The following is a 25304-nucleotide window of genomic DNA, read 5'->3' on the forward strand; positions in this document are numbered from 1 at the left end:
GGGTACTGTGGTGGTTCCCAGGGGATGGGGAGTGGGAAAGGAGGGATGGTACAAGATCAGAAGAGATAAGTAAGCTGTAGAGATGGTGGATACCATATCAAGAATGCAGACAGTATCATATTGTGATCATCACACTTGCCAAGACACCAGAACTGAATCGTTCCAGTCACTAATAAGGCATGGGAATGGTGTAACATAATAAAGGTGCTGATTATTGGTACAGTAGCAGTCATAATACAGTTTATAATTGTCTGAAACTAACGTGCACCTTGAATTTATATAGTTATATGTCTCATACATTTAAAAAGTAGCACTAGAAAGAGATACTTTTGCGTATTAACGCTGTGTAGTGGTATAAAATGACCTTGGAAATTAGAGCAGAGTTAAATTGTGCTGCTTTAAGAAGAGTAGTCAGGGGAGACCTAAAGTAGGAGATCAGCCACCATTAGAGCAGGATTTGAGTGAAATGTTTGTGTGAGTTGGGTGGTTTCTGCCTCTTCTCAGCAAGGGGAATAGCACCCCCTAAGCCAATGAGCAGGAATGTGTTTGGTGTTTTTTGGGAAATAGCGGAAAAAAAAAAAAGTCACAGTGGCCAGAGGGGAGTGAGTGATTGATGAGTGTGGGACAGGAAATGATGTCAGGCAGTTGTGGTCCACAAGGTAAATATCATAAATCTTATTAAAGTTTTTAATGTTATCCTTTTTAGTATATTTTGGTTAACGAGCAAGGTGTAGTTTATGTTTATAAGATCTTTCTCGCTCCTGGAGAAGATATTGGGAAGAGCATAAGCACTACAGATGTCGCTAGAGGACGCTTGTCGTTTTCCTTAAGGGTGATTATGGTCAGTCCAGATTGGAAGGCATGGAGGTAACGAGAGGAGGGTGGAATCTCTATGTGTCAGGAAGAAGAGTAACAGAAAGGGAAGAGAGGGTGGGACTTGAAGGATTTTAAAGAATAATGGTTGAAAGCTTCCCAAGTTCGACAGAAGACCTAATAGTATTCATTGAAGAATCTGCGTGAACTCCAAGTAAGATAAATGCAAAGGGATCCACGCCAATGGCATGTCATGATTACATTTCTAAAAACAAGAGACTGTTTCAAAGTAGCTGGAGAGAAACCTCTCCTTTTCTTTGGAAATGATAGTGGATGTTTCAGCCAAAAGCATGGAAGCTAGAGGGAAACCATGCTTTTTTTTCTGAGTACTGAAGGAAAAGAACTTTCAGACAAAACTGGTATCTTATGGACATATATTCATGAAAGGAGAGCTGAAGTTATCATACAAAGGAAAACTAAGAGAAAATGTTGGGAAACTTAACTTTTACTTATTAAAAAAATTTTTTGTAACATGTATTTACTTTTGAGAAACAGAGATAAAGCACAAGCAGGGGAGGAGCAGAGAGAACACAACCCAAAACAGGCTCTAGACTCTGAGCTGTCAGCACATAGCCCGACGTGGGGCTCGAACTCACAGACCATGAGATCATGACCCAAGCCGAAGTCAGACGCTCAACCCACTGACCCAGCCAGGTGTCCCTAGCAAACTTAACTTGTAAAAATGGCTAGAGGAACTCCTCTGAATAGAAAGGAAATAACACAAGAATGTTGGAACTTCAGAAAAGAATGAACATTGGAAGCGGAAAAAATAAGGATAAATATAATGGAGTTTCCTTCTCATTTTCTGAAATCATATTTGATTGTTGAAGCAAAATGTAGAAATATCCTATGATTTGATGCTCCATGTGTGGGGAAAATATATAATTACATTTAAAAGATATAATAAAGGGATTTGGATGGAATTGAAGTTTTACATTTCCCTTGAGTTGGTAAAATGTTGATCTGAGAAGAATGTGATGAATCATATATGTGCCTTTTACCTAGAAATGGACTCAAATACCTCGAACAACCACCAAAAAAATGTATGAAGTGGTACACTTAGAAATACTCTCAGGTAGTTACCTGCCTAATCCTTGGCAAAATATTAGCAAGTAGAAAACAGTGGTGTATAAACAGAATCCTACACCATGACTGAGTGGTTTATATGCAGAGCATGTAAAAGTGGTTCAGCATTCCAGAAACAATCAGTATAATGTACCATAGGCTGACAAAGATGCTGTTATACATAAAATTGCTTTATTAATTTCCTTTCAGATTGTTGATTGCAGTTGCATACAAGCCTCACCTGATTTGGGGGTGGTTATATTGTGGCTTACAGCTTTTCTGAATTTATTTATTACCTCGAGTGGCCTTTTTGTAAATTCCTAGGGATGATTTGTAGTTAGAGGGAACTTTTCCACTCTTTCTTTAAGGCCAAAGAATTGTTTCCTTAATCCCAAAAGCAGATGGTCGCTCTTGGAAGAAAAACTACAAATAATTCTTAGGAATATAGATGCAGAACTCCAAATAAAGTCCAACGGTGTAGGAAAAGAATTATATACCATGACGAATTAGGATTTATTCCAAGCCTGCAAGCTCATTCAACATTTCAAAAATCAATTAACATAATCCATCCCATCAGTAAGCTGCAGAAAGAAAAATTGTATGATCCTATCAATTGATGCAGAAGAAGCATTTAACAGAATCCATGTATGATTAAAATTCAGCAAACTAGGAATAGAGAATTTCCTCAAGTTGATGAAAAACATCTACCAAAAAATCTGTTAAGGGGCGCCTGGGTGGCGCAGTCGGTTAAGCGTCCGACTTCAGCCAGGTCACGATCTCGCGGTCCGTGAGTTCGAGCCCCGCGTCAGGCTCTGGGCTGATGGCTCGGAGCCTGGAGCCTGTTTCCGATTCTGTGTCTCCCTCTCTCTCTGCCCCTCCCCCATTCATGCTCTGTCTCTCTCTGTCTCAAAAATAAATAAACGTTAAAAAAAAAAAAAAAAAAAAAAAAAAAAAAAAAAAAAAAAAAAATCTGTTAACATCACATATAATAAAGAGAAACTGGGTGCTTTCTCTCTAAGATCAGGAGCAAGTCCGGGCCATCCGGTTTCACCACTCTTATTTAGACATCTTAGTAGAAATCCTAGGTAATGCAACAAAACAGGGATATGAAAGGTGACAAGGGAAGAAATAAAACTCCTCTTTTTGCAGAGATTCGATTGTCTAAGAATCCTAATGCGGCACACTCCTACAACATAGAAGTCATTTACAGGAAGGTTGCTGGATACAAGCTTAATATTCAACAGGCATTTGCCTTATTAATATTTTAGCTGTAGTTGTCTTTTTATTGGTGAGTTGTAAGCGTTCTTTACATATTCTGTATATCAGTCCCTAATTAGGTATATAGTTTGCAAGTATTTTCTCCTGTTTCTGGGTTGTCATTTTAGTCTTGGCTGTGCGCTCTGCAGCAAAAGAGTTTTTTGTTTCATGAAATACAGGTTATCTGTTCTATCTTTTGTCACTATTGGTTTTGGTGTTGTATCTAAAAGGCCTGTGTCTATCCCAAGGACAGAAAGATTCATTCCTATATTTTCTTTAAGTGAATAGTTGTTACATTTAGGTCTGTTACCCATTTTTGTGTATGTTGTGAGAAAAGAGTATAATTGTTTTGCATGTAGATATCCAATTGCCTCAGCATCAGTTGTTGATAAAGATGTGTGTGTGTGTGTGTGTGTGGTCTTGACAATACATCGTTTTGATATACACACACACTCACACATCCATTTCTCCTACCCCCAAACCCATACCTCTGTCAACCGACAGTATGTTCCCTGGATCTGTAACATCACTGTGTTTGTGTTTTTCATTTTTCAAATTCCATGTAAGCAAGATCAAACAGTATTAGTCTTCCTTTGTCTGACTTCTGTGACTTTGCATAATGCCCTCAGGATCCATCCATGGTGTCCCCAAATGCAAGATTTCATTAAATTTTATGACTGCGTAATATTCCACATGTATATCATATTTATAATATGTATATATACATAATACATACGTATGTAAAACATATAAAATATAGTATGCATAATGTGTTTAACTTATAACTATGTATTCTTCATTTGTTTATATAGTGCTACAGTGAAAAAACATGTGTATGTCTTTTCAGGCTAGTGTTTTCATTTTCTTCAGATATATACCCAGAAGTGGAATTACTGGATCACATAATAGTTCTATTTTTAATGTTTTGAGGAACTGCCATGTTGTGTTCTATGGTGGCAGCACAGTTCAGCCTCCCACGAAGAGTACCTAAGGGTTTCCTTGTCTTCATATCCTTATAAACACTTGTTATGTTTTGTCTTTTTGAGAATAGTCATTCCCGTAGGTGTGAAGTGCTATCTCATTGTGGTTTTGATTTGCATTTCCCTGATGATGAGTGTCGTAGAGTACTTTCTTCAAGTACCTGTTGGCCATCTGTATGTCTTCTTTGGAAAAATGTCTATTCATATCCTCTGCCCATTTTAAATCAAATATGATTTTTCTTATTGAGTAATATTAGTTCTCTTTTGGACATTAACCCCTTATCAGATAAATGGTTGCAAATAGTTTCTTCTATTTGTCTTTGGACAAATCAGTGGATTGTCTTTGATTTTATTGATGGTCTCCTTTGCTTTTTAGTTTGATGCAGTCCCACGTGCTCATTTTTGCTTTTGTTGCGTTTTTATTTAGGGTCAAATACAAAAAGTTATTGCCGAGATTGATGTGTAGCCTACTGCCTGTTTTCTTCGAGGACTTTCATAGTTTTAGGTTTTGTGTTCCAGTCTTCAATCCATTTTGAGTTAGAGTTTGTGTATGGTACAAGATAGCAGTTTAATTTCACTCTTTTGCATGTGGCTGTCCGTATTTCCTAGCCCCATTTATTGAAGAGGTGACTGTCCTTTCCCTATTGTATATTCTTGGCTCCTTTGTCGTAGACTAGTTGACTTAGATGTGGGTTTATTGCTGGACTCCGTGTTCTGTTGCATGGATCTGTGTGTCTGCATTTATGCCAATAGCATACAGTTTTGATTACAGTAGCTTTGTGGTATAGTTTGAAATCAGCAAGCATGCTTACCTTTTGCTTTCTTGTTCTGTCTAGATTTCTAGTTTCATGCAGGAAAGATGCTTGATTGGGTTTGGGTCTTCTTAAATTTGCTAGGATTTGTTTTTTGTCTTAATATATGGTCAATCCTTGAAAATTGTTCATGTGTACTTGAGAATTTTTCTTTTGGATGAAATGTCTGTAAAGTCCATCTGGTCTAATGGGGCATTTCAGGACAATGTCAATTTTAAGTTGACAAAACTGAAGATTGTACATATTCTAAAGCTAGGTGTTTGTATTCCCCCCCACCCTCCTTGTTTTATAGTTTTGATGTCAAATCTTGTATCTTTTAATCTTCTGTATGTCTTAACTAATGATTATAAGTAATTATGGTTATTTTTTGTACTTTGGTCTTTTATGTTTCATACTGCTTTTGTAAGTGATTAACCCACTATCTTCACAACATTAGGATGTTCTGAATTTCACTATATATTTGTTTTTACCAGTGAGATTTATGCATTAATATGTTTTCGTGTTACTAATTTGTATTCTTTTGTTTCAACTTAAAGAAGTCCCTTTAACATTTCTTGTGAGGCTTTTCTCGTGTTGGTGAATTCTAGCTTTTGTTTGGGAAACTCATTTATTTGTCCTTTGATTCTAAATGAGAGCTTTGCTGTGTATTGTTGTCCAGTAAAGATTTTTCTTTTCCCATTCTTTGAATATACCATGCCACTGCCTTCTGACTGGAAAGGTTTCTGCTGAAGGATCTGATAATCTTACGAGAGTTCCCTTTTCTGGAACCAGTTGTGGATTTTTTGCTACTTTTAACATTCTCTCCATGTCTTTAGTTGTTGGCACTCCATCTCATAATGTTTTTGGTGTGGGTTTTTTGAATTCAACTTAAATAGAAATTTCTGGGCTTCCTGGATATGGATTTCTTTTTTTCCCCCCAATTTGGGGAAGTTTTCGGCTATTATTTCTCTCAGTGAATTTTCTGCCTCTTTCTTTTTCATCCCCTTTTGTGATTTCTATAATGCAAATGTTGGTCTGCTGTATATTGATTGTCTCATATGTCTCTTAAGCTGTGTTCACTTTTCCCCCTGCTCTCACTGGGCGAGTTCCACTGTCTGACTGCAGATTACTGATTCACTCTGCCTCATTGTTCTGCTGTTGAATTCCTCTAGTATTTTTCAGTTGTCTTACTGTATTTTCTGTTTGGTACTTTCTGGTACTTTCTTCATGTTGAGGTTCTCACCGTGTTCATCCGTTTTCTCCTGAGTTCGATGAGCATCTATGTGACTATTATTTTGAACTCCTTATTAGGTAAATCACTTGTCTCCATTCCATTAAGGACTTATTCTTAGGTTTTTTCTTGTTCTTTCGTTTTGAACACACATTTCTTTGTGTATTTTTCTTGATTCTCTGTGTTGGTTTGTGTTCATTAGATAAAACAGCCACCTCTCCTAAGTATTGGAAGAATGGCCTGGTGTAGGTGATGAAGCTTATCATTCGACCGTGACTTAGCTCTTGGTTGCCTGTCAAATTTTCATGGTTGTCTAACCAGCCTCTTTTATTTGTAGTGGCTTTCGGTAGTTGAGGGTGTTCCAAGACCTGTCACTGTCCCAAGGGGAGGATCTCACTCAGCATCTAGATTCAGGCTGATTGGAAGGGAGATCTTCAGACGGTATCTCTTAAAGTATGCAAATGTGTACAGTCCTGTGAGACCGGAAGCAGAAGTGATGCTGGCCACCAGGGCTGGGGAATCTAAAAGTGTTCACTAGGCAGTAGGCGCCCAAGTATGGTGGAGGAGTATACACACTGCTTTCCAGAAGACCCTGGCGAGCTGGAGTGAGGCAGAGGGAGAACGCGGAGAGAAGATACCCTCCAGCTCGAGTGAATCAGAGGGAGAGTGCACTGTTGGTGCTCACTTGCCATTGTCGGATGATAAACCAGCCTTGCGTTAGTAGGATAAATCTCACGGGGTCTTCGTGTGTAATCATCGTGATGTGTTACTCGATAACATTTGCTAGTATTGTGCAGAGTAGCTGTGGGTCTGTATTCCAAAGATGTTGCTCTTAGTTGTTTTAGACATTGAACTGTAGTTGTCTTCTCTCATCATGTCTGAGTTTAGTGCCGATGTAATATAAGGCTCATATAATTAGGGGGGAGGTGTTCTTTTCTATTGTTTGCAGGAGTGTTTGAATAATCAATATTAATTATCATTTAAATGAGTTTAAAAATTCACCAGTGAAACCGTCTGGACCTGGGCTTCCTTTATGGGCAGTTTTAAAATGACTGCAGTGTGTTTACTTCTTACACTTTTTTCAGATAGCTTATTTCTTCTTGAGTTGTTATATTTTTTCCGATTCTAGGAATTTTTGTATCTCAGCCAAGTTATCAAATTAGTTCAAAACATTCACTTATATTTTGTTTTTGTAGCGTAGAAAACATTCCAGGTTTGTAATGTGAGTATATTCTATCCCTAGCGTGTGTACCGTCTTTATTCCACAACTTCAGTAATTTATTTTTTTTAGAAACATTTATTTGTTTGTTTTTGAGACAGTGCACATGAGAGTGAGCAGGTGAGGGGCAGAGCGAAAGGTGGACAGAGAATCCCGAGCAGGCTCCACGCTGCCAGCACAGAGCCTGGCGCAGGGCTCAGTCCCACGAATCGTGAGATCATGATCTGAGCCGAAATCAAGAGTTGAATGCTCAACTGATTAAGCCACCCACCCAGGCGCCCCATAACTTCAGTAGTTTGACTCTTATGTCTCTTATTTTCATGTCAGCCTAAATACAGTTTAGTCAGGCTTATTGGTATTTTAAAAGAGTCATCTATTGCCTTTCTTTGCTGGTTTATTAATTTTTACTCTTCTCTCATTTCCCGTCCTTGCTTGCTTTGGATTTATATTACCTTTTTTTCCCCATTGTTATCAGTTGTATAAGGCAGATTATTGATTTGGGCTTGTTCTTTTTTAAATTTTTTTTTTTTTTCAACTTTTTTTTTTTATTTATTTTTGGGACAGAGAGAGACAGAGCATGAACGGGGGAGGGGCAGAGAGAGAGGGAGTCACAGAATCGGAAACAGGCTCCAGGCTCTGAGCCATCAGCCCAGAGCCCGACGCGGGGCTTGAACTCACGGACCGCGAGATCGTGACCTGGCTGAAGTCGGACGCTTAACCGACTGCGCCACCCAGGCGCCCCCAAGGCTTGTTCTTTTTTAATGTGGTTATTGCAGGATAAATTGACTTCTAAGTACTGTTTTCTGTGTGTCTCAAGTGTTCGTATATTTGGTCTTCATTTTTACTCAAAGTGTTTTCTTAAGTTTCCTGGATATTTTTCCCCTCTATTTTATCCAGAGATGCATTGTTTAATGTCCTATTTGTGAGTTTTCAAAATTCCTTTATATGATTGATTTATAATTTCCTTCCATTTTGGTGGGAGAACCTTTTAAAATGTATTCTGGGGAACCTTTCCTATGTACTTCTGAAGGATGTGTAATCCTCTCTTTTTGAGTGGAGTGTCTTATGTATATTTGTTATTCTGGTCACCTGATAGTGTTATTTTTATCTTTTTTTTCCTCCTATTTGTATTCCAACAGTTGTTTTATCCATTACTTAATCTGGAATTTTAAAGTCTTTAATTATTGTTGTTGTGTGCATTTTTCCTTTGAAGTTTGTCAGTATTTGCTCTAGTCTCATCGTCAGCAACGTAGAATTACGTGGATTTATGTCTCCTTTACTGATGGACTGTTTTCTTTATATAATGTCCCTCTTTATCTCTAATAACGTATTTTGTGTTAAAGTATATTTTGTCAGATATTAATATAGTTCATTAATTCATTAATATGAATTCATTAATTCATTAATACTCATTAATATTCATTAATAGGAATGTAAGTGTGTCTCATGTAGACAGCTTGTGTTTGGGACCTGACAATTACTGCTTTTTGATTGGATTTCTAAATCCATTCCCAGTTTTCTGTTATTGGTATGACTGGATTTACTCTTGCCATTTTGCATTTTGATGTTTATCTGCCTTATGCCTTTTTGAACCCATAGTTCAAACAAGTACCTTGTTTTCCATTAAGTGAATGTGTTTTAGCATAGTATTTAAATTCTTCAATGACCTTTTCACTTAGTTATTTTCATAATGGTTGTTATTAAAATTTTCCTAAGAAATTCACCCTAACAGATTCCACTTCAGATTTATACCCCCTCATCTACAGTGAAATATAGACATGTCATTCATATATAGTTCTATTTCTTCTACTCTATTTTTGTGATATTACTTGTATACATAGTAGATCTGTATATGTTTAAATTCCAACAATACATTGTTGAATTACTACGTTATGTTCTGAGATCAAGACCTGAGCTGAGATTGAGATCAAGAGTCAGCTGTTTAACTGGCTGAGCCACCCAAGTGCTCCTCTTCTCTTACTTTTGGGTTTAGTTTTCTCTTTCCTAGTTTTTAAAGGTGGACACAGCTGTAGTAATTGAAAATTTTCTTACTTAACACAAGTATATTTTTGTGTGTATGTATGTATCTCTAATACAAATACATATGTGAAATTTCTTTTTTTGTAATATGTATTATAAAGTATATTTAAGATATGTATATATTTCATACATTGGATTTTGTATATATGTGTGTACACACATCTAACACACACGTATTAAATTTGTGTCAGATAAGATGGACTATCACAAACTAATGGCCAGCACAAGTACATTTTTGTGTGTATGTATGTATCTCTAGCACAAATACATATGTGAAATTTCTTTTATATGGAGTATGTATTATATACAACATATCTAATATGTGATGTATAAATTTCATGTGTGTGTACACACATATATATCTAACACACCTCTATGAAATTTGTGTCGGATAAGATGACCATCACAAATTAATGGCTTCAGCTGCTTCCTGTTTAAGAATCTAGAAAAAAAAGGAACAAATTAAATCCATAGTAAGCAGAATAAAGGAAGTAATAAAGATAAAAAGTGATGTAATTCAAATCAGAGGAATAAATGAGAAAATTAGTGAAACCCAGAGCTGGTTCATTTAAGGTCAGTAAAATTGACAGACTTCTAGATGAGACAAATTACTATTATTTTTTTTTAATGTTCATTTAGTGCAAGCAGGGGAGTTGCAGAGAGAGAGGGAGACACAGAATCTGAAGCAGGCTCCAGGCTCTGAGTTGTCGGCACAGAGCCCGACGCTGGGCTCTGACTCACGAACTGCCAGATCATGATCTGAGCCGAGGTCAGACGCTTAACCAACTGAGCCCCCTAGGTGCCCTGAGACAAATTATTAATGTCAAGAATAGGAGTGGCAATATCACCAAATATTCTACAGATCCTACAAGTCAAATAATGAAATATTATGCCTCTAACTTTATGAATTCAATGATTTAGATGAAATGGACAGTTTCCTTCAAAAAAACAACTACTAAAGCTCATTTCAGAAGAAATAGATAGCTGTTCCACAAAGAAGACCCAGGGGCTTCATTAGTGAGTTCTGCCACATGTGGAATAACACAAGTTTTACTAAACTCTTCAAGTAAATCCAGGAAAAAAGGTATACTAATTCATTCGTAGGCCAGCATTTTCCTAACACTGAGAATGGAGAAAGACAGTACAGGCATACCTCAGAGATACGTTAACAAATTTCAGAACCTATGTGGAAAATTTTTAAAGAGATAATTTTGATGAAACTCATTTTCATGATAGCTATACCTCTGATTATGGAGGATTTTGTGGTGAAGGGAGGAGTTTTGTGTAGCCCACAAGCACATAGATATTTGCAAGCTGTTGCTCCTCTTGAATGGATTATATGATGGGTGATGTATCATTGGAGGATTTTCTTGAGTGTGATCATGTCTTCATTCTTAGGAAATACATGCTGACATGTTTGAAATAACAGGTCATGATGTCTGCACTTAAACCAAATAGTTCATGGCCAGAAAGCCTTTATATAGAGAAAGATAAAGCAAATGTGGCAAAAATTTAACAACCTGTGACTCTAGGTGGAAAGGATGCAAGTGCGTATTTTATGGTTCAGGCATACTCGATATTTTCTGTTTCTTATGTGGGAATTATTCTATTTACATTTTGTTTCTTCCAAGGTAAATTTGGTAAGTGGTATTTTGTTAGTAAATTCGTTGCTACATTTCTTTCAGATGTATTTGTATCAAGTTGAACAAAAATAGCCTTTAGGATTTTTTCATACCATGTTTCAATGGTAGTTTCTTCCTTAATTTTTTTCTCAGTTTGCACACTTGAGATTTCATTCCCTTGTTTTTGTTGACGAGGTTAGCCTATGATTTGCCTCCTTTGTTGCTTTTCAAAGAACCAGCTTTTTTTTAAAGACTTTATTTATCTCTACACTCAAGTGGGGCTCAGACTCCCAACCCCGAGCTCCAGAGCTGCACACTCCACCACCTGAGCCCGCCAGGTGACCCCCAAAGAACCAGCTTTTTGACTTACCACTTATTCTACTGTTTTTCTGTTTTTTGTTCATTAACTTGTTTTTTTTAATGTTTATTTATTTCTGAGTTTTGAGAGAGACAGAGCATGATCAGGGGATGGGCAGAGAGAGAGAGACACACACACACAGAATCCGAAGCAGGCTCCAGGCTCTGAGCTGTCAGCACAGAGCCTGACATGGGGCTCGAACTCACCAACCATGAGATCGTGACCTGAGCCGAAGTCGGACGCCTAACCAACTGAGCCACCCAGGCACCCCTGTTTCATTAACTTCTGATCCAAGTAAATTGTCCAAAAGTGAAAAAAGACCTGATGCACATATTCAGAGGGACCATCAGGAACCTGGGAAAACTGACCTGGAATGGTTCACTCTAAGATATGCTTTAGTAAAACTACTGGACCTTAAACACAGAAGGCTCGAACTCATGTACTGTGAGATCATGACCTGAGCCAAAATCAATAGTCAGATTCTAAGCTGACTGAGCCACCCAGGTCCCCTTATCCGTATTATTTTAAATTTATTCTTGTATTCATGTGTTTCTGCCTTTATTTCTTCCCTCTTTGTGCTACTTCTTTCTTTTATATTACTGTTGCCTTTTTCTAGTCTTTTACTTTTTGAGTTTAGGATTCACTTGTATTTCATTCTTTGTCACCGATGCAAAACATTTAATGCTGTGAAATCTCTGATCTGTATATGTATCCCACATAGACTCGTAAGTAATATTTTCACTAGTTTTTTTGGTTTAGAACTTAGGCTTTGGTTTGTTTCCTTTTTCACCAAAGAGCAGTTTGCTAGAGGATTGTTTGCTTTTGAAGTCCTGATGGAAGAAGCTTGTTCTTCCCCAATAACAACTTCTTTTTTTTTAAATATTTTTTAATGTTCATTTATTTTTGAGAGAGAGAAGAGGGCAGAGCATGAGCTGGGGAGGCGCAGAGAGAAAGGGAGACATAGAATCCGAGGCAGCCTCCAGGCTCTGAGCTGTCAGCACAAAGCCTGATGCGGAACTCCAACCCCCGAACTGTGAGATCATGACCTGAGCCAAGTCAGACGCTTAATCGACTGAGCCACCAGGCGCCCCATTCCTGAATAAGTTCTAGTTTTAGTGCATTGTTCCCTGAGCATGTTACCTTTATCAGGTTTTTTTTGTAATGTTTTGTGCACCCTTGAGATATAAGTATATTTTGTATTATAAGTTTTGATATTAGAAAATTACATATGGGTCATAATACAAGTCTTCCTGATGTCGTTGCGTCTTCTACACCCCGACATTGTGCTTTCTGATCGCTCTTGAAATACTCTTTTTATCAGTGTGTTGTATTTATTTCCTTGCTTCTCTGAGTTCTTTATGAAGGTTGTTCGGTCTTTCAATACTTCTCACTGTTATTTGTACATTCAAAGTTGTGGATGTTAGCCTTGTAAAGTGTTTTGGTTTTGGTTTTGGTTTTTTGGTTTTTTTGTCCATCCTGCTAACTAGATTGTATCTGTTTCCTTACTGTTTCCCTTTGCCTGGAATAATATTGCCCATTCCTTTGTTTTTATCTTTTTGAGTCATTTTCTGTCAGTGTGTTTCCCCTTTGCAGCAGAGATTTGGGATTTGTTTGTAACCCATTTGAAGTCATTTTATTAAGTGCTGCGTTAAGCCCATTCACATTTACTAACAGGATTCCTGTCTGGTCTCATATGTCATATTTGTTAACATTTAATGAGTATCATATTCACTGAACAATTCTGTTTCGTCTTTTTGTTCATTTTGAAGGAGTCCATTAGAAACTTTAGATGTTTTTGTTCTAGTGGTTACTTTTACAGTAATGTCTTTTATACTGGCCTTAGTTGCTCATTTCCTTATTTAACCTTCCATTTGGTTTTCAGCTTTTAGTGACCTTTAGAGTGTTTAGTGACCTTCTTTAGACTATTCCATGGCTCTCACTTAGCTTACTGTTATTTCTTCTCCTTTTTCCTGTTTCCTATAGGCTTTTATAGTTGCATTATTTCTGCTTCACTGGAATATATAGCATTAATATATTACTCTTATATTCTTGTTCTCAACTTTCTTTTGGTCTTAGTCCTACACTGCTCAGCTTTTCTGCCAGTGTGTCCTGTCAAATCTCGGTTGCTTGAAGTTTGTCCTCTTCTAGAAAGTTCTGTGATTACATTATTACCTGATTTCTTGAATATCTAATATGACTGACCTCTTCCCAGAGCCTGGATACTTTTAAAGGATCACGTGGCTGGATATACAACCCTTGACTTCTACTTGGTTATTTGTTGAAAAGGTTGCTGCACTGACCTCACTTTGTTTATTGGTGACAGTCTCTTGCCCAATCTACATGTTTGTTTGCTTGCTTATTGAGACTTGATCTTTCTGTCCAGAGGAGACTTCTTCACTTTTAAGGTTTACAGTTTCATTAAAGCATGTCTTAGGAAGGACTGTTTCAGGTCAGCTTTCCTGATGGAAAAGGAAAGTTCATGGTGGTCCTTAAAATATGCGGGCAAGATCTCTTTTTATTTCTGGGCAGTTTTCTTAGATAATGGTTTTTAATACTGTATTTATTCCATTGTTTTCTTTTTTTCTCTTTAGAGACTACAGTCACACATATAATTTTAATTTAAAACATGTACTTTATTGTTTTGTAGACCACCTGCTTTATCCAGAATTTTCTCTGTGATCCAGTTTTCTTTCTTTGGTTTTATTGTCATTCTTTTTTTTTTTTTTTTTGCTCTATTGTCATGTCTTTTTTCCATGCTGTTTATTAAAATTTCATTCAAATCTCTTTTCTTTTTGTACTTTCTGTTAAATCTGCCTGGACCATTTTACCAAAAACACAACAGAGTGGGTGGCCTAAGTAACAAATTTATTTTTTCACACATCTGGAGGCTATATGGTCAAGATGAAGGTATCCTCAGGGTGCCCTCTGGTGCCTTCTGGTGAGCCCTCTGTCTTCAGCTTGCAGACAGCACTTTCTGGCCCTCTCCTCACATGGCTTTTTTTCTGCAAACAGGGAGAGCAGGAAAGGGCTGGTGTCTCTTTGGCTTCTGATATGGATGTCTTTCCTGTCATTAGTGCTGCACCCTGATAATGTAATTAAACCTTACGGCTTCAACATACGAGTTTGGAAGGGGGACAGTTGAGCTCATAACCAGGTTCTTACAATTTGAGTCATATTCTAAGATCACTCTGGCCGTTTTACAATTGAATTCCTCACCCGATCAGCCCTTGCCTCCGTAGTTCCCATTAATACTCCAAGTCCCTTGTGTTGGAGTTCTCGGTGGTCTGAGCTGTCATCTGTCAGAACGAAGATGTCGCTCCATGATTTCTCCTCTTACTGTGGGACTTCCCCTTTCAGGCGGTGATTTTATTTGCATTTAATTATCTATACGTTCTAGGGGCGCCTGGGTGGTTCAGTCCATTGAGCATCTGGCTTTAGCCCAGGTCAGGATCTTACGGTTCCTGAGTTTGACCCCCATGTCGTGCTCTGTGCTACAAGCTCAGAGCCTGGAGCCTGCTTTGGATTCTCTGTATTCCTCTCTCTGCCACTTCCTCGCTCATGCTCTGTTTCTCTCTCTCTCAAAATAAACATTAAAGAAAACTTTAATTATCTCTAAGTTCTCTGGCTCTTCCTCTACGTGTCGTTGCCACAGACTCAAACTGACTCTTTATATAGATGTGGACTCTATATCAGTTTCTTCTGTATTAAATGTTTATTTCCTCAGTGGTGGTTTGAAGTCAGTAGTATTTTGTATTTCCCAGTTATGCTGAAGTCATGGGTTGTTGATTGGTCATTTTATTTGCTCTCCTTATGTTGATCCTTAGAGGCATTTGGAGGATAGATGGAGACGTTCAGAATTTAGTAGCTGCCGTTACTCCTCAGACATCAGAATGCAGATGTATGCTTGCAGTAGTTTCCTCTCCTTTCTTCCACCATGGCAGGCCTTTTGTTTCTTGTTTCCATTTTCGTATTTTCATGTCCAACAGAAGAAATCGAAAACATAAGTACTTACAGTTATTTTCTTCCTTGGAGACTAGACAAGAAATCAAAATCCAGTAAAACATAGGGCATTTGTATATATGTTGCATTCTAGAAGACATGCGTTAGTATTTATGTGTACGGTTAATTTTTCCTATCTTTAGAAGTCTGGGAAACTGATCACAAGAAAGGAAGGAGGCAAGAAAACCGGTGCAAACCTATGTGGGAAGTTGCATTCATCAGTAAGAAAACACTGACCAAGGAACGAGGTAATGTAATAGGAAAACCATTTAACCTGGACACAAATTCGTTTCCTTCCAGAGAAAGCCTCTGTCAGTGTGACTCATATGGAGTGAATTTCAGCTGTATTTCTGAATTGTGTATCTATATGAAAAACTATTTAGGAAAAAAGACTGATGAATTTAATGACTGTGGAAAATTACTACTCAGTATTGAACACGAGAAAACTCCTACTAGCGAGAAAAGTGAATTTTTTAAACATGGGGAAACTTTCAGTCAGGATGAGGACCCTGTTGATCATGAGAAGATTCAAAGTGTAGATCAAACATTTGAATATAACATATATCAAGAAACCTTCCCCGAAAAGGCAACTTTGAGTACGTACAAGAGAGAGATCACTGAAGAGAATCACTCTGAATGTGTTGAATATGGGAGAACCTTCTTTCCTAACTCCTCTTTCCTGTTACATCACATGAATGCCTCCGAAGAGAATCACTGTGGACTGGGTACTTGTGGGAAATCGTTATGTGTTACGTCTACCCTTTTGAAACCTCATGGGGCACGTATGAAACCCTCGGAGTGTAGTGAGAGTGGGGATCATTTCCGGGGGGATTTATGCCTTCCACAACTTCAGAAAACTCATAAAGGAGAGAAACACTTTGAATGCAATGAATGTGGGAAAGCGTTTTGGCATAAGTCCCACCTCACTCGACATCAGAGGATACACACGGGAGAGAAACGCTTTCAGTGTGATGAATGTGGAAAAACTTTCTGGGAGAAGTCAGACCTCACGAAACATCAGAGATCACACACGGGGGAGAAGCCCTATGTGTGCAACGAATGTGGTAAAGCCTTCAGCCACAAGTCAGCCCTCACGATACACCAGAGAATACATACAGGGGAGAAACCCTATCAATGTAGCGCATGTGGGAAAACTTTTTACCAGAAGACAGACCTCACCAAACACCAAAGAACACACATAGGGCTGAAACCCTATGAATGCTATGAATGTGGGAAATCCTTTTGGATCAATTCACACCTTATCCTGCATCAGAGAACTCATACAGGGGAGAAACCATTTGAATGTCCTGACTGTGGGAAATCTTTCTGTCGGAAGGCACATCTTACACAACATCAGAAAACCCACATAAAGCATAAGCCCTACAAATGTAATGCATGCGGGAAAACTTTCTACCACAAGTCAGTACTCACCAGGCATCAGATAATTCATACAGGGTTCAAACCTTATGAATGTTGCAAATGTGGGAAAACGTGTTTGAAGTCTGCCCTCACAGTGCATCAGAGAATTCACACAGGGGAGAAACCCTTTGTGTGTCCTGAATGCGGGAAATTCTTCAGCCATAAATCCACCCTCTCTCAACATTACAGGATACATACAGGGGAGAAACCGTTCGAGTGTCATGAATGTGGAAAAATCTTCTATAGTAAATCGTCCCTACATAAACATACTAGGATACACACAGGGGAGAAACCCTACGGATGTAATGAATGTGGGAAAACGTTCTGCCAGAAGTCTCAGCTCACTCAGCACCAGAGAATCCACATAGGAGAGAAACCCTATGAGTGTAATGAATGTGGAAAGGCTTTCTGTCACAAATCAGCTCTAATTGTGCACCAGAGAACTCATAGAGAAGAAAAGCCCTATAAATGTAATGAATGTGGGAAGTCTTTCTGTGTGAAGTCAGGGCTTACTTTACATCAGAGAAAACACACAGGGGAGAAACCCTATGAATGTAATGAATGTGGAAGGTCTTTCTGTGATAAGTCAGCTCTTGTTGTGCACCAGAGAACTCATAGAGAAGAAAAGCCCTATAAATGTAATGAATGTGGGAAATTTTTTTGTGTGAAGTCAGGACTTATTTTACATCAGAGAAAACACACAGGAGAGAAACCTTACGCATGTAATGACTGTGGGAAATCCTTCAGTCACAAATCATCCCTCACAGTGCATTATAGGGCTCACACAGGGGAGAAATCTTGTCAGTGTAATGAATGTGGGAAAATTTTTTACCGTAAATCAAACCTTGTTAACCATCAGAGGTCACACACAGGCGAGAAGCCCTATGAATGTAACACATGTGGAAAACCCTTCTCTCAGAAGTCAAACCTCATTGTACATCAGAGAACACACACGCAAGAGAAACCTTAGGATTGCAGTGTGTCTTAGGAATGTTGAGCTGTGGTTCAGCAGTCACTACGCTTCAGAGAACTCACGTAGAGGAAGCAGTGTCGATATCCTGAATGTTGAATAACTTTCGTCCTCAAACTTGCCTTATTTTACCCTGAGGTAGACTGCAACACGTAAAGGACAGTCTTGTTAGGTAACATTCCTTTGAATGTCCCCTAGCAAATGTGGGTATAAAACCTTGCAGATTTTTTGATTTTGTCATTTGTTTTTAGCAAAAATACAAACTAGGTTATGTCAGAATTTCTACTAAGGAGAAATCTTTCAGTTTGAGACATACAGCTTGAAGATTCTTTAGAGGTAATATAACATTGGAAATTGTGTTGTAGTTTTGATGCCATATTTGTCTTAGGAAACCTAAGAATTTGTAATTTATAGATGAATATTGTGTGTTGTACAAACAAGCAAAAAAAAGTAGTAAAATGAAATAAAAGAAGTTGCAGTAATACATAGATTTCTCATGTGCCCTTCTCTGAGTTTCCTCTTAAGATATTTTACATAACAAAGGTATATTCTCGAGCAGAAATACGGATGGTACCTTAATACTAAGTCACATACTGTCATTCACACTTCAGCGGTTTTTACATGCACTTTGTGTTTATGTGAAGTTTTACAAAGTGTTGTCGCTTATAGTTTGAGTACCCATGAGCACAGGCTACAAAATCAAAAAGGAATCTGGAATCTGTATTGTATTAGGGTTAAAAAGGAACCAAGATTTCACCATAAGCAGGTCCCTTGTGTTAATAATACCCTTTCTGCAACCCTATCCTGGCAATTCATGTGAGTATGAAGTTTTTAAAACAGAGACAAATTGAATAATTAGGGCAACAGCGTTAAATGCTTATGTGAAGTATCCCTTAAGTTTGCAGGACTCCTGTTTCTACAAATAGTACCTTCTATTACCTGTGTCTTTTCCATATGTGTCGTGGAATTTAATATGATTGTGAATCGAAGCTAGACACTCGTAGTTCAACATCTCCCAGGTATGTCGGGGCCTGGAGGAACCTCTGCAAAGGAGGCCCCCAAAGCTAATACGTAACCACTTAAAATACATAAAATATCAAAATGGTAAATAAAATGTGCTCTGTGCAGAGGGATATCTAGTCTATGATCTCATTTTCCCCTCTCACCCATGGTCCTTTCAAACTGCCTTGAGTGGATATATGTGCATCCTCCAGCCCTCAGCCTCAATTTTTTACAAACCCCTATAGGTAACTGCCCTCTAAGGCAGAGTTAAGAATAGAAGCCACAGACAGACTATATGACACTCAGGGTTGTAATCTAGGCTGTAAACTCAGGTCCAGTGTACCCAGAAACAGATCTGGGCCCTTGGGTTTTTGATTATATGAGAAGGTGGGTTGAGACTGGAGCAGAGCCAGAGTAAGGTCAGAGTGAGGCTTTTATGGACCGACAGGGTGTAAAGGTGGCATACTACATTTCATTATCCGATTTCATACATCAGGTTACACAAACTAATGATCTTAAATTGCACAGATATTCTAAGCTTTCATCTTAGGGAACTAGAAGAGAGCTAATTAAATCCAAAGTAAGGAAAACAAATGAAATAATAAGAATCAGAGCAGAAATCTGTGAGATCTTTGAAAAAACAAAACCAATACACCAAAAGTTAATTATTTGAAAAGGTCAATAAAATTGATAAATCTTCGGTTAACTAAGAAAAAAGAAAAGATACAAGTTGCCAATGTCAGAAGTGAAAGAAAGAACAACTGATAACATGGACATTAGAAGGATAGTAATGTTACAGACAACTCTGCCCACAAATTTCATAACCTAGACCTATTCCTTGAGACACACAATCTGCCGAAACTCACAGAAGTATAAATTTGTATAGGCAAATAATCTATTAAGGAAATTGAGTTCATCCTTAATCTTCCAAATCAGAAAGTTCAAGCCCAGATGTGTTCACTGGTGACTTCTAGCAAACACTTAAGGAAGGAAGAAATGATACCAGTTCTCTACACCTCTTCCAAAAAGTAGGACAAGAAATCCTTCCTAACTCATTCTGTGATGCTTATAGTAGCAAAAGCAGGCAGAGACATTATAGGAAAGGAAAGCAACAGGGGTGCCTGGCTGGCTGAGTCAGTAGAACACGTGACTCTTAATCTCGGGGTCCTGAGTTTGAACCCTAGGTTGGGTGTGATTAAAAAAATTCTGAAAAGGAAAGCTAGATGTCTATATGTCTCGGAACATAGATGCTGAAATCCTCAACAAATCGTCACCAAGTTGAATCCCACAATATATAATTACGTGCCATGACCATGTGGGATTTATTCCAGGGGTGCTGTGCTGTTTGAACATTTGATAGTCGGGCAGTCACCTGTCACATCAAGAGGCAAAAGAAGAAATAATCATATGATCTTATCAATAGGTGCAGAAGAGCCTTTCGCAAAACGTTAACCCACATCCACAATAAGAAATCTCAGCAGGCTGGGAGTATGGGGAACATTAACTTGGTACAGAACATCTCCAACAGTCCTACAGCTAACGTTGTACTTTGATGGTGAGAAACTAGATGCTTTCCCAGTGAGAAGAGGAGAGCAAAGAGGTCCCTGTCCTTGCTCTTTCATCCTCCTTCTGGAAGTCCTCGCCGACAGAGCAAGACCAGAGAAGGAGAGAGACTTGGACTGGGAGGGAGGAGAGAAAACTGTGTACAGTCACACATAACATGCTTGCCCATGTAGGGAATTTCCAGGAGTCGACAATAAAACGCGCTGACGCGAGTTAACGAGGTTTTAGGATACGGTGATTGGGTGGGTGGTAAAAAGAAATGAGCCGTTCGGTAACAGGAGACATGCAGGAGGCTTTACGTGCATATTGGTGAATGAGACAAGCCAATCCGAAAGGCTTTCCACCTTACGTTACCAGTTACAGTGCGTTCTGGCAAGGCACGTGGGGAGACAGTAAAAGGATCGGTGGTCGCCAGAGGATTGAGGCAGGGGAGGGAAGGCTGAATAGGTGGATTATGGAGGACTTTTAGGACGGTGGGAGTATGCTGTAGGATATTGTAACGGTAGATGGCATGCGGATCCTTTGCCAGTGCCCAAAAATGTAACAAAGGGTAAGCCCTGATGTAAACTGTGGTCTTCAGGTAGTACTCCTGTATCAGCATTGACTCATCAGTTGTAACAAATGGACCACACTACTGCAAGATATGAATGATGGGGGGCTGCAGAGGGGTAGGAGTGAAGGGGTGTGTAGGAACTCGACTTTCTGCTCCATGTGTCTGTAACTCTACGACTACTCTAAAATGTAAAGTGTGTGAAAGAAATGAACCATCCTGTCTGCCTATAGCAATATACAGGAATCTCCGAGGGTGTTTCTTCTATAATTACGAAGTTAGAAACACAGTATTCAGTACCACTTTTCCCATGGTGGGAGGCAGAATGCATTCTCAGAAATCATATGCTGACCATCACTAAAGCCTATTTTCAGCTGTAGCTTCCTGTTGTTATAAGCCTGCTTGTCTTTTCTGCAAGTATCGTAAATTTCTCACCTCTCTTCATAACACCTTGTTTCTGTACTAAGTTTCCCTTGGTCCTGTGTTCCTGCACTACAAATATAATGGCCACTGATGAACATTTGAGCTGTGTCTATAGTCTTCAGAATATTTTTAATTACAGCAACTGTGGTCTGAAGTTAAGGCCGAGTGTCCTAGACTCTTGACATCTGAAACCAACATGGAGTGAACCCTCCGAGCAGCAGGCAGTTAACACAGTGGGCATCACTAAGAGGATGGTCCATCTAAGACCCGGGTCACCACGTAAGACCCAGTTCATCCAGTTGTCATTAAGTGATTGTTGTTGACTAACGAGGTCTGAGATAGGACAAAGGCCACCCGGGACCGAGCTACCGGTTGCTGGCAGACAGCCTCTTGCTGTGGACTGTGCTGCCTGTTTTGGGTGTCACTGTTTCCTCCCCTGGCAACAAGCTCTTGGCCCTAAGAATTGTTAATTGGCTGTACCCCAGGTGCCTGGGCTCCGGGTTCAATCAGTTTGGCTGGTGTCGTGAGACGCTCCGCCTGTCGAGGCAGTGACGACACCGCACTTTAACTGGTGAGCATTTGAGCCCCAGCTACCCAGGGTCGAGGGTCTGGCTGGTACTCTCCGGTTACTGTGTACCGTGTGCTGGCCGTCCCCGGCTGTTCAGGGTAGCCACGCTTACCAGTTTTTGTCATTGTGCCCCAGCGGGGAGGGCATGCAGATGGCCCTTGGTGAAAGTTTGGAAAGCTGGGCTGCCCTGGCCCCGGGAGCATGAAGCGTGCACGGCCCTCGGTGTGTGATGAGCTGTTGTTCACGTGCGGGCAGCGGCCGTCCCCATCTCTTGCTGCTCCTTCCCCTGCTGCCATTGCACACACGCCTCACGCCCGAGGGTGCCGAGGTGCACACCTGTGGTGTCCTGTGGCCCGGAGGCTGATGAGAAACAAAAGGGGACGTCTTCCAAATTGCCAGAGGAAGGACCTCAACTGCGCTAATGCAGAACCCTCAGCCAGTGAACCTGGGGTTGGCGAGGCACTGGGGTTTTTTTCAGTACACCAAAGGACTAACCTTGGAGTCCTGGGGCTTGATGGCCTTGACCCTTGCCATGCCAGAATGACCTTATTGTTTGTGAACCGTGACCCCAGAGAGATTGGCTGGCATTCCCTGGAGGAAGCGGCAGCTGCCTGTGAGGCGGACTGCCGGGCTGTGGTCCTTTCCCTTGTAACCACCCAGGCCCCCGCCACAGATGTCAGGATGGAGACAAAAACTGAAAGCTGTCACTTCACATGGCTAGAAACCCAAAATACTGTGAGGGAATTTGTAGAGAGAGAAATGAGAGAGAAGAAACCTGCACTGTTGCAAAAAGGCAGCCCTACAGAAGACATTGGGTCAACGGCCGGGTTATGGGCCACGCTTGCTCCTTGCAGCTGTGCTCTGCTGCCTCTGTTGAGAAAAATTCTCATCCTGCTGCTCAGAGGGGAAAGCACTCACCCTGTGCCACAGCAAAGGGGATCATTGGAATGCAGCGTAAGCCCAGGATCCTTAATCCGTGTGAAGCAATGTGACCTTTGCCATAGAGTGGGCCCTTGAGCCCGTAGATCCTCCTTGGAGGCTCTCTGGAGAAGGCAACTTGTACGTGCGATCAGAGTAAATAGAAAAGCCCCTGACGTATATTGAGTGACAACAAAAAGGAAAGAATTGGCAAGAAAGAATGAGGGGTGGGAGGAACTTAGGTACAGGAAAAGGAAACAACGAAATGACAGAAATGAAGGTGCACAGATTGCCCCAGCTGGGAGTCCAGACTATACGAAGATAACTTATGCAACAGAAGATCAAAGGACACTAACTGGCTTTTGTACCTTCGCTAGATCGTTTGTGAAATGACTTAAATATCTGCTGAAACGCACCGTTGACAAATTGTCATGACCTTGCACAAGGCTTGAATTACAGCTGTATTTGGGCCTTCGGCTAAATTTGATCATGTCATTCCCTAAAATCTTAGAGGAGTTACTGACTACAAAATGGAGTGCGGGTGACTGTTTCCTCACAACTTATATGTTGAACTCCAGTCCTCAGGGTGATGGTCTCTGGAGGTGGGGGGCCTTTGGGATGTGATGAGGTTTTGGGGGTAGAGCTCTCATGAATGGGAGTAAAGCCCTCACAAGTGTTGAGCGAACACCTTTGGCTTTTGCACAAGTGACGACAGAGCAAAAGGACAGCTATCTGTGAACCAGGAGGCAGGCCCTCCCCACGTGCTGATACCGCTGGCCCCTTCATCTGTCTTGGACTTGAGGGCCTCCAGAACTGTGAGAAATAAATTTGTGTTGTTTGTAAGCCACCCCGGCTGTGTTATTTTTTTTTTTTTTGCCAGTATGAACAACCTGAGACATTCGGATGAGTAGGTATGTTTTCTCTTAATCCACAGAACTATTGCCTGAGTTCTCCGTGGTCACAGCACCCATTGACTTAATTATAGCACATTCCCATGGTAGGTTCCAGTCGAGTGAATATGAAGTTTTGGCACTTAGAATTTGGGTTGTCAGAAGGGGACCCCCGTGTACTGTATGTCCCGGTTGAAAGCATGGCAACCACCTGTTCAGAGACGAAGTGATTGTCACTGCTGCTTCTCCATTTAGTACTCCAGTTTACTGCGTTCTTAAACCTGGAAATAGTGTTGGCATGTCACAGTGGGTCACCGCATCCTCAATGCTGTGGCCAATTGTCCGGGACCCAACACCACTGTTCCTGAAATAACTGCCTTCGTCTAAGCAGCAACCAGTACATATTTTGTTCCTATGGGTTTTGCCAGTACATTCTCCCCAGTGCTGTTTTCAGCAGCCTCAGCCACAGTTTGCCTTTGCCTCCAAAGGGTCCCGGTACACCTTCAGCAGGCTGCCAATCGGATATGCCAGCAACTCTTTGCCATTGCACATAGTCTTTGCAGGCGATACCTTAATTGCACCCAGATTTCTTCAGGAACCCAGGTATGATATATTGATGACCTCATCCTCCAAGGAGATCCTTCACCCATGTATTAGGCGTTCACATACAAAAGTTGTGATAATTCATTTTCCCATACATACTGCAACGACCCGCCTCAGGTAAATTCCCTGAAAATTACTTGTAAACCTGGGACTGTTGCATCCCTGCCACTGTCATGAAACTGCTACTGACTGTTCTTTGTCTTGTGTGTTCTTAGCACACAGAATGTTAATACAAATGTGTCTTGTCTTCTTGGGTTCTGCAAGAAACATATTCCCCACTTAAACAGTTTACTCAGTTTTATTGATGGCTTTACCTCCAATTGGCCCAACTTTATAGGGCCCCCTCCACAAACAGGCTCTAGAATCAATCCACATTGAAGTCAACAGGCACTCCTATGAGTGCCCTTCTTCACTGCAGAAACTTTGCCAGTATTCCCCCATTCCTCCTGGAGTTTGTAGACACCCCCCCCCCCCCAGGGTGGCCATAGGTTGCCCAGTGGCTTCTGATGCAAGAAACTACCTTCTTCAGCCTTGCAGTAATCCCCATTGGAGCATCAGGTGTTGGTCATGTACTTGGTGCCCCAGCACATCGAGGCTCCCTGAGCCTGGGACCCTCCATACCCAACTGCCTGTTGCAGCTTGAGTCATGGAAGCAGTACCTTGCAAGCATGGTTACTGACGCTTCCTTGCTGCATGATGGAGCCAAACGTGGGGTCTCTGGCATATCCCAGCTGCAAGGGGGCTGTGCTCTTCTGCTTCATTCAGCCCAGCTGTGGTGCTGGAAGAGGTCCCCCTTCTCCCGGACCCCGTTACCGGGACTGTCCCTTGGAATGAACTGAATGAGCAGCAGTAGCAGTTCTTAGACTTTACAGATGCCATCATCATCCTGACATGTGATGGAGCTCGGGGGAATGTTGCTGGCTTTCATCCCTTATCCAGGATGTCCCTGATGAAGGGAAGGAC

The 25304-nt window shown here is 40.4% G+C and overlaps 1 protein-coding gene across 2 annotated transcripts in view; it reads left to right on the forward strand.

The window, feature by feature from the left end:
* Positions 1-23696, forward strand: part of LOC125147513 (zinc finger protein 33B-like) — a 35104-nt gene extending 11408 nt beyond the window's left edge. For both annotated transcript variants that reach the window (XM_047824568.1, XM_047824567.1), the window contains one exon: positions 15579-23696. In XM_047824568.1, the coding sequence (XP_047680524.1) occupies positions 15579-17824 (2246 nt within the window). In that variant the 3' untranslated portion in view covers positions 17825-23696. The remainder of the gene's footprint in view (positions 1-15578) is intronic.
* The last annotated feature ends 1608 nt before the right edge of the window (positions 23697-25304 follow it).

This window comes from Prionailurus viverrinus, chromosome D2, assembly GCF_022837055.1.
Source record: "Prionailurus viverrinus isolate Anna chromosome D2, UM_Priviv_1.0, whole genome shotgun sequence".
NCBI lineage: Eukaryota > Metazoa > Chordata > Mammalia > Carnivora > Felidae > Prionailurus > Prionailurus viverrinus.